Source organism: Gigantopelta aegis, chromosome 9, assembly GCF_016097555.1.
Source record: "Gigantopelta aegis isolate Gae_Host chromosome 9, Gae_host_genome, whole genome shotgun sequence".
Lineage (NCBI taxonomy): Eukaryota > Metazoa > Mollusca > Gastropoda > Neomphalida > Peltospiridae > Gigantopelta > Gigantopelta aegis.
The window spans coordinates 64,986,041-64,996,883 of record NC_054707.1 but is presented as its reverse complement, the minus strand read 5'-3'; the positions used below and the strand labels follow the sequence as shown (position 1 = coordinate 64,996,883).

At 37.7% G+C, this 10,843-nt stretch overlaps 1 protein-coding gene across 1 annotated transcript; it reads right to left on the bottom strand.

Moving 5' to 3' along the window:
* Window positions 1-8,671: 8,671 nt before the first annotated feature.
* LOC121381697 (putative nuclease HARBI1) lies at window positions 8,672-9,839 on the bottom strand. The gene is made up of 2 exons (XM_041511042.1): window positions 9,354-9,839; window positions 8,672-9,295 (listed from the first exon to the last, which is right to left on the bottom strand). Exons 1-2 carry the CDS (start codon window positions 9,837-9,839, stop codon window positions 8,672-8,674), a joined length of 1,110 nt encoding a protein of 369 aa, XP_041366976.1.
* Between the last annotated feature and the right edge of the window lie 1,004 nt (window positions 9,840-10,843).

The following is a 10,843-nucleotide window of genomic DNA, read 5'->3' as shown; positions in this document are numbered from 1 at the left end:
TATTTCAGTATATCACACCAATAGAATCAATATTATATACAGCAGACTATCAACATGTTATCAAAACATTATTTCAGTGTATCACATCAATAGTATCAATATTACATATAGCCAACCATCATCAATTCATCAGTGAATCACATCAATAGTATCAATATTATATACAGCAGATAATCAATAATGATCAGAACATTATTATCTACAACTGATAATTTATCAATATAATAATAGTAAGCAAATTCTGTCCTATAGTAGCACTACACAGAAGACCATGATCAATATGCTGTTTAATTTTTCAACTGTATCAAACAACAAATCCAAAAATGTCAATGTAAACAATCACCAATGCGTCATTAGTACATAAAAATATGGAGAAGGACATATTGTGTCATTTTCAAATTAACGTAAGAAGCAAACCACACACCTTCTCATGTCACAAACATAATCTACATTTAGATATCAGCTACAACTAACCTTAAGAAATAATCAAGAGCATTAGCATCCCTACATAGTCTGCCATCACTCAGTATGTTATCAGCACATTAATTATACAGTTTCAGTGTATCAGTGACACCAGTGTCCACATTAAAACAAAACAAATCCAATATTATCAGATATCCACACTGATCAGTCCAATATGCAATCAAAAGAATCAATATATTTACATACAACATAAGATATATTTTCAAAGAGTACCAAACACTATCAGTATACACAGGTCATTAACATGTCAGTAACTGGCTACTATAAACTTCAACTAACATCTAGTATCAATGATCAATCGGCCATCTGCAGATATTATTCAAATTTAACACTATGTATCCTTCCCTTATTCCCCAAGTCCAGCACTAGCATTACCAAACAGGATGTCATCAACACATTACCTCAACATATATTGTCTCATGGTAACAGAAAGCAAAATGTATCCATATATACAGAATGTATCAACACATTCATAACAAAAAAAATTGTCTCATGGTAACAGAAAGCAATATGTATCCATATATACAGAATATATCAACACATCCATAACAACATAAATTATCCAATGGTAAAAGCAGTATCTATCAGATATACAGCGAATTTCAATACACAATCAGATTATACTTGCAGCAATAAACACCACATCATACTATGAATACAAATATCAGTTTCAAAGAAAACAAATCCAGTATGTAGTATCAATGTGTGATATGAACATTGGTCAAAATACTTGCCACATATCACATCATCATTTTCAGTTTAACAACAACACAAATTCAGTATACTCTGATATCAATGTATGTCTGATCATGATCAATATATTGTATTGATCGACAACAACATATCAGCTGGTGTCCAATTATCACAACGAAAATCCAAAATTCAGTATACACAACCGTCTATACAAAAGGTCATCAACAAGTTATCAGCAAACACATACCACCAGAATCAATATCTAGCAGATCAAATGGATTATTCAAATAGATAAAATTAACTCTAGTATTATTATAGTAGTTACAAACTACATGCAGTTTACAATCAAAATAACATACCAACAAACAAAATTATAATAAAAAACTAAGCAAATTAAATACATTATTTTAAGAGTTTAATGTTTAAAAATATCTACAATAGGTAATTTTCCAATATTGTAATACCAGTAGTAAGCAAATTCAGTCCTAGTAGCAAATACTATGATCAATATGCTGTTTTAGTGTCCAACTGTAACAAACAGCAAATCCAAGAATGTCAGTATTTACAAACAATCACCAATAATATGTCATCAGTTCATAAAATGATATATAAATACCAGGACAGCTTGTGTCATTTTTAAATTAACCCAAAAAAAAAGAAAAAAGAAAAAAAAAGAGAAACAAAAAGAAGCAAATCTTAAACTAGCTAGTATTATAGACAAGTTACCACTAAATATAACATTTAAGTATCAGTTGCAATGATAACACTATGAAATAAAGAAGTCCTTGCATCCATATATAGTCTGCCATCATGCAGTATATTATCAGCACATCAATAATTCAAACAGTTTCAGTATAGGAGTGCCATCAGTGTTCATATTAAAAGAAAAAATTATGCAAAATTATCATATCCATCCTGATCAGTACATGTATATATAGATGCATATCAGTATAAGAGTACCAAACATTATCAGTATATACAGGTCATCACTATGTTATCAACATTCAGCAGTATCAGCTTATTATTAATAAACTTCAACTACCAGTATTAATGATCAGCCGACCATCAGTGCATTATCAATAGTTTTATTTTTATTATTTGTTTTCATTCATTAACAGCTTTACCGGTAATATATACATAATCAGTTATACACCCATTTGCATGTATTATTCAAATGTATTACTTCCCTATATCCCTCAATTCCAATACTAAAATCATTATACAGCAGACACTCAACACATTATTTCAACATAAATTGTCCAATATTATAGCAAAGGAAAGAAATATGTATCCATATATACAGCAGGTGCGTATCAACAGATTATAACAACATACTGTCCAAAGGTAACAGAAATATCTATCCATATATAAAGCAGGTGCGTATCAACACATTATAACAACATACTGTCCAAAGGTAACAGAAATATGTATCCATATATACAGCAGGTGCATTCAACACATTATAACAACATACTGTCCAAAGGTAACAGAAATATCTATCCATATATACAGCAGGTGCGTATCAACACATTATAACAAAAACTGTCCAAAGGTAACAGAAATATCTATCCATATATACAGCAGGTACGTATCAACACATTATAACAACATACTGTCCAAAGGTAACAGAAATATCTATCCATATATACAGCAGATATTAATACACTCATCAGACTATACTTGCAGCACTATACAGCACATTACATAAATACAAATATCTATTTCAAAGAAAACAAATCCAGTATGTCACCGAGTAATAAACCATGATCAAAATACTCTCCACATATCACATCATCGTTTTCAGTTCAACAACACAACTCCAGTATACTCTGATATCAATGTATGTCTAATCATGATCATTATATTGTATTGACAACAACATATGTCAGCTGGTATCCAATTATCAAAGAAAAAAGGTTTTCGTATATATACAAAATGTTATCAACAAGTTATCAGGAAACACAACAATTAACAGAATCAATATCTAGCAGATTAAATGGATTATGCAAATGTACGTAGCACAACAAAATAACTTTAGTACTAAATATATATAATGTAGTTTGCAATCAACTGTATATCAGTTGATATCAATAATTGCAATACAAAAAGGCAACCAGTAACCAGTTACAATAAACATATTTGTAAGTGCAATCAAAAAGGGAAAAAACATCAATAGTAGTACATGTATATACCAGAAATTCAGAATCATCTATCAATACCATTAATGCAAAGCAAACCACCCGGGTCAAACCAAATCTAAAGAAGAATATCAGAATATACAGCATCAATAGCATCAATACATGGTAAACTGTTGAGGTCTAAATGACACATATATACAGTAAAACAAACTATCTAAACACCACATCAACAAACAACCACTGTTTAATCATAGAAAAACACAGACCATCAACAGAACACAATTTAGTCATCAACAATAAAGGAGCCTCACGTGTCCAAACATTTATCACACAAATGAAAATGTATTAGTATATACAACAGTACACCAATATAGCATTAATAAATAGCAGCTAGACCACATGAATCAAGTGTCAAAAAAAAAAAATATCCTTATAAATACACTGTCCTATCTATTCATGTGATGTACTTTTGAAAAAGTTTGTCAATATGATTGAATCATAATGGAGTGACATATAAAAACTGTTAAATATGACAATAATTAATGTTGTGACAGTTGACATCTGTGCATATCCCATCAATACCACCAATAGCACCTTAAAAAAACTCAGTATATACATGTTTGTGTATATATACAGATACTACCACACATCATAGATATATAAACAACTGCTGACACATTACAATCAAATTGTCAAATAAGCATCACCTAATACATGTCAACAATAGTACTAGAACAATGAGACAAAACTATACTGTTACATTTTTTTAAAGGAAAGGTAAAAAGTTCACTGCCATGATCAGTAGACACAGCTGAATAAAATATGACCAGTGTCATTAAAAAAAGAACACTTATACACATGTGATACCAAGTGACAATAGATATTTATAGTCATGCAAATGTAACATTTAGTAATAACACATTCAAAGTCTTCTTAAGGTTTTGTGAATTCTTAATCAAATCTGCAACATACACAAGCTGATAATGCAACCTCACTGTTTTTTCTGAAAAAAAACAAAGGTACATATTATTGTTAATTAATATAATAAAATAAGAGTTCAGCTTTTAAAGTTTTCTCAATAATTTGTTTTATCATACGGTAGCCATACTATCACGTTATATTGAGCTTCCCTTTATGCAATGTTTTTTGGCCTGACTGATTCATTATTCATATAAAACTTACTGGTACAGAATGTTCAGTTCTTATTTTGTTCTTCAGTATATTATTTAAAAATGATTATGCAAATTTTGAATTTGTGCATTCATTACAAGAGTATAGCCCATGTAGTGGTGACAGCGGGTTTCCTCTCAAAATCTATGTGGTCCTTAACCATATGTCTGATACCATATAACTGTAAATAAAATGTGTTGAGTGCATCGTTAAATAAAACATTTCTTTCTTTCTTTCATTCATTACATGTACATGTACTTAAAAGGGAAGTCCCTTTTTACTGTATGTAGTCTTACAGGATGATGAAACATACTTGATTAATTAGTTAAATGATTGAAGGGAGTATTGCTTGTTGAAAGTGATTAATCAAACATCACTACTTCAAACTGTTTTGACCATGATTAATATCAATTCGTTGAAAATTGTTACATGTCAACACTGCCAATCACGGTCTAATTAAAAACATACAATCACAGTTAATTATGGCCACAAAATTTTAGTTTGATTTACAAGACTCTGGCCACAGGTAGAGCAACTGAGTGTCAAAAATGGGAAAACCAAAGCACTGTACAGAAATAATGCAGCATTTAAATTAAGGAATAAATTATATTCATTTAATTAGTATATACAATAATATAACTAAAGTTGACTGAACATTTACTGTTATTTGTTTTTTCCCCTTAGTTTTACACTTTAGGCAAATATCCTTTTAACCTTATTACAATTTGAATTCTTTGCTTAATTTGTAGTTAACAGTAGCCAGCCAAAATGCAAAAGACTGTTATGCCTGTTTCCTTGCCATCCATTATTATCATCTTGCTGTAATCTTTAATCTGTAAATTTGGGGGCGTTTTATAACTTTACAATAAATATTTCCCTGATTACATGAAGCAATATGGATTGTAAAAATTACTGCAAAAGTGAACATTCCAAACATAAAAAAAATCATGTTTTAAGTTCCGGCCACGAAAGTTACCATTAATGGCCACAAATATTATACCACAAAAGCACCATGTTGAAAATATCTGAACTGGAAAATCTCCATGCATGTACATTCAATATGATTGGAAACATGTAAAAAATAGCCAAATTCTGATGTGCATGTACATGTAATATGATTGGAAACATGTAAAGAATAGCCAAATTCTGATGTGCATGCCACTGTGGCGAATAGTTTGGGGAATCAATACGAATAAAGAAACATGGATTCGCCGATATGTACGAATCAATAAGAACTGAACACGAACTGGTAGGATGCAATGCGATGACATTACGATGCAGTACAACGCAGTACGATGGTGACGAAGAATAAATACGGATGCGATGAGATGCGATGCGAACACGACGAGAATTAGTAGGAACCAGTACAAACCAGTACGAACCAATACGAAACAGTGAGATCCAATAGGCACTAGTACGGTGGGTCACGATTGTATAAATATCGCCAGCATTTACAGCGATCCTCAGTACATCTGCAGTTCTGCTAGAGTGAAGAGATCATGCCAAGAGGTTCCATAATTAGGAAGACCCACGGGGGTCCTGATGGGCGCGACAAGACGAAGGCCAAGGCCCCACCCACCCGGAAAGCTACCCAACCTCCACAAGTCACCTCCCGCGAAGAAGAAGGTGATCTGCCTACTGACTCGGTGGAGAGATCCCCACAGCAGGAGACTCAGACGGGCAATGATATGCCACCCATCAAGCGCAAGAAGGCTCCGCTCCTCAATCTGACCAGGGAGCAGAAGGTGTCAGTCATAGAAGCTGAGCTGTTTGACAAATCCGATGCCTCCTACAAGGACACGGCGAAGAAGAAGGCGCTGTGGAACGCCAAGGCGGAGGAGATGGGCCAGGAGTCGGGGGTCCTTCTTCTCACCTGGTACCGCTCGATGAGGACTCGGTATGGGAAGTTGTACAAGACCAAGACGAAATCGGGGGCAGACTCATCTACACAACTGACGCAGCGTGACAAGTGGATATTGGAGAACTTCCAATTTTTAACGCCACACATCTATGTATGCCCAAAGAGGAAGACTGGACTTGTAAGCATAATATCTTAATATGTTGACCAATTCTCATGATAAAGCATGATAAATAAAATATCTTGTTTCCTATATGTTTTTCTTTGAAAAATGGGGCGGTAGGAATGGTTTTAATTGTTTTTAAATTCCAAATGCAACATAAATATATACTATGCCAATTGCCGCATATTGCATCATTCATATGATTTTGTATATGTGATTTTGTATATAAATGTAGCTGACTTTTCAAACAAGGTGCTAGTGACCCCTTAATGTATTAATGACATATTGTTGTTATTTGCGTGTTTCAAAAATGACAGTGGTTGCTATTTCATTGATTTGTTTTATTATTATATTTTTTTTTTATTATTATTATTATTTTTTTTTTGCAGCTGACGCAGAAACTGGCCTCATACACATCAGCAGGAGCGACTGTTGGGAGGCACGAAGAGTCTTGGTTAGAGGAGGAGGATGAGGACGACGAAGACAACGACCTCTTCGCACAGGACACGGACGTTGCGTCCTGTGCCGCTCCAACCACCGCCGCGTCATGTTCGACTGCGGAGCCACGGGCAAGAGGCTCCCCAGCGCACACTTCGATTCTGCACTGATCGACCACCTGGCCTCAAGCATGCACAGTACGACCGGATGCAGGCCGCCGTCTGCTCCCTCATTAGTAGCCAGACCAACTCCGTCCCAAAGGCCTACGGGTCGTTCCTGGCCAGCTTCGTGGCGGATGTCCACCCGCGCCTGATGTCTAACTTCATGAGAGAAAGTTGGGACCTTGTCATGCGGTACAAGCACCAGGGCGACAGGCTGCGGGAGGAAGAGTGCAGCGCGCCACCTCCCGCCCCAGCCGTACCAGTGACCATGGTACCAGTCGCAGTGAGGCCTGTAGCTGTGGCCGCCACAGTGACTCAGCAGCAGCAGCAGCCTGGTTTCTACCCGGTACAGCAGGGTTTGTTTTACCCACCACAGCAGGGGGGGGGGGGGTTACCCACCACAACAGGGGGAGCAGCAACAGCAGCCACAGCAGCAACATCCTCAGGCACAGGAGTTTTCGCACGCCACGGCAACACCCTAGTCTGGGAAACCTGTGGCCACACCCGTTGAGACAAGTTTCGGCAACGTGCCAGGCCTCTCAAGGTTGTTCGCTGATATGCGGGAGGGTGAGAACACTCCACAGTGAACATAGGGAAAAGTTGTGACATTCCATTATAAATATTTCGATTGTGATGACTCCACATTCATTTATATGTCTGTCAATAAATATTGAACTTGTGAAAATTTTGTATACTTTTTTATTACCTCCAACATCGAAGATGGGTGGAGGTTATGTTTTCAACCCTGTTTGTTTGTTTGTTTGTTTGTTTGTGTGTTTATTTGTCTGTCATGAAGATATGTTATGAATTGATTTGGAATACACTTGGTGGATGGGTAGGTAGTTTAGTCTACATTATCGACGGATTGAGATTAAAAGGTCATTTATCAGTTCGAGTTGCGAGTTGCAAGTTCGAATTGAGTTTGAGTTGGATTTTTTGTTTGTTTTGCCGGAGTTACCGTTGGTGCACACACTCTTTCTAGTGGGTACAGGTAGAGACGTATTTCATTTGGAATTGAGAAAGATATTTAGCTGCTTTGTTGAAACAAAAATTATCAATCTGAACTGTCAACATCATATCTGTGGCATGGTTACATGAAAACTTCTTCGTAACATACGAAAAATATATGGTGTTGCCACCCAGCGAAAAAATGTTGAACGAAATTAGTAAAAGTTGATTTAGACGTTATGACGAGTATAAAGGACCACACACAGTGCGACAAAAAGATGAAGAAGTTATGGTCCCGCTGCGGGCTCACTAGTAAATTAGGTGGGGGCGAGGTCATATGTAACGTAAAGGTTAAAAATATATGTAATTTTTAATGAAGAAGTACACAAAAGTTTACCAGTTAAATATTTATTATTAGACAAACATATCATGAAGGCAAAAATTCAAAATATTTAAGTATACAAACATTTACAATGGAATGTCACAACTTTTCACAATGTTCATTGTTTACAACTGTTCACTTTTTACACTGTTCACACTGTTCAAGCAATCATTCTCTCTTGCCATTCAACATTGCCGGTTGCTGCCTTGCTCGCCCGGTTCCCACCGACTGGGTTGTTCACATCGTCGATCTGCCGACCATTCCTCCAAGCACCAGGAACCACTTGGTGGTTCTCGTTCTCATGGTCGGCATCGACGGGTATCGTACCTGGGTCCACATGTGCATTAGATTGTGTAGGCACACACATGCCTCCACAATCTGGACCACTGTCACCGGGGTCTGATGCATTGTTGGTACGAGGCAGCGGAATCGACTGGCTAAAATGCCGAAAGCATTCTCGACTATTCTCCTGGCCCTGGATAATCGATAATTGAAAATGCGGTCGTCGTGTTCAAGGTTTTGGGTGCTGTAGGGTTTCATCATCCACGTTCTTAGTGCGAATGCGTCGTCTCCTAACATGAAGAATGGTACATTCTTGTCGTCACCTGGAAGAGGTGCGGCATTGGGGAAACCAATGACGCCATTATCAATGGCGTCCTTCAGCTCGCTGTGGTTGAAGACTTGGGCATCGGAGTGGGAGCCGGCCGTCCCGATGTCGATCCACATGAATTTGTACTCCGCATCGACATGGGCCATGAAAGCCCTTGTAATTGTAGTACAATGATCCCCCCTTGGCCGGACATCGGACGTGCACGTGTTTGCCACCAAGGGCGCCCAGGGCGTGGAAAAACTGCCATTTCGCTGCAAACAAATCTGCAATCGCCTGCCACTCATGAGGTGTCGTTGGGCAGGAGATGACCTCCACTGCCAGCTCTGCCACAATGGCACTGCTCACCTCAAGCACAATCTTCGAGATGGTGTTATGAGCCACTCTGAAGCTGTACATGAGGGAGTGGTAGCTGTCCCCTTCAGCATAGTAGCGGAATGCGATGGACAGCTTCAGACCAGGTTCCAGAGGTTTCCTAAACCATATGTTCTGCTTCGTGATGCGATCACCGATTGTCTGCAACAGCTCATAGAACTGGGCTGGTTCCATCCGGATAAAGTTCCGGAACCCTGCCACGTCTTCGCGCTCCAATTCCCCCATCAGTTTCTCGTACATGCCATACAGTGGTCTCCTGATAAGCCATTCTCGGACCCAATATCTCCTCCGCTGTTGCTGGCATGCCTGACGTCGCACATGGAGCAAATGGACCACAGTTAGGGTGTTAGCAGCATGCTGTTGTTGGACCATCATGAGACCATTCATGAGGTGTAATCTCTGAACAGGAGTAAGTAGCGCCATAGCTGCTCATGAGTACAGATGTTCACTGCTCAAAACTTTGTCAGGTAATGAAACAAGCAGGATTTCACCCTCAATATATACTACCAATTGCCCCCTAATTCGTACCAGTTCTGATTGCATCGTTCGACATCGTTCTGCATCGTTCTGAATCGTACTAAATCGTTCTGCATTCTACCTAGTCCTTACTGCATCGCTGTACATCGTGTCAATACGTGTCCGTTCTTATTGGCTTGTGTCTCATCGTTGTGCATTCTTATCAATTCGTTGCGATTCTCACTGGTTCGTGTTAGTTCGGTCCACACATTCCTACTGCATCGTTGTATATCGTGTTTACACCGTGTCAATTCTTATTGATTTGTATGTTATCGTTGCACACCTTATTTGATCGTATCGAATCGCACCAGGAAAGCAACACGAACCGGTGCGAATCCGCAACGAACTGACAGGAATGCACAACGATGAGATACGAACCGACAAGAATTGACATGAATTGACACGATGTAGTACGAATATGCTTCAATTCGCAGGACCCCTGCGAATGTTTTGATAATTTCAAAACAATCGTATAGGCCTCCGGTTGTGGCCGATCTAATACGAAAGCGGCAGCGAACTAATAAGAAGTAATTCGAACCTTTACGATGATGCACGATGCGCAACGAATGCCGGTTCGTATTAGTTCGCAGCCAAAAATCGCCACAGTGGGACTGGGGCTTTACTTATACATTCCAGAGATTAACCAAGATGTGCTAATTTGTAGACTATTTGTTTACTAGTATGAAAGTAATACCTTGTCTTTCCATATAAATAAACATAAGACTACATGTATTCAAATACTTGTTTAGCAACACATGTAATTAACGTTAACCCGACATGGCGAAGATGACTAGGCAAAATGTTATTTATTGCTTGTGGCTTGTGTGACATGACAAATAAATGATGTGGTCACATTTGTGGGGTCAAATTGTACTGAAAACAACCATTGGGTCTGTCTTTACTGGACATAA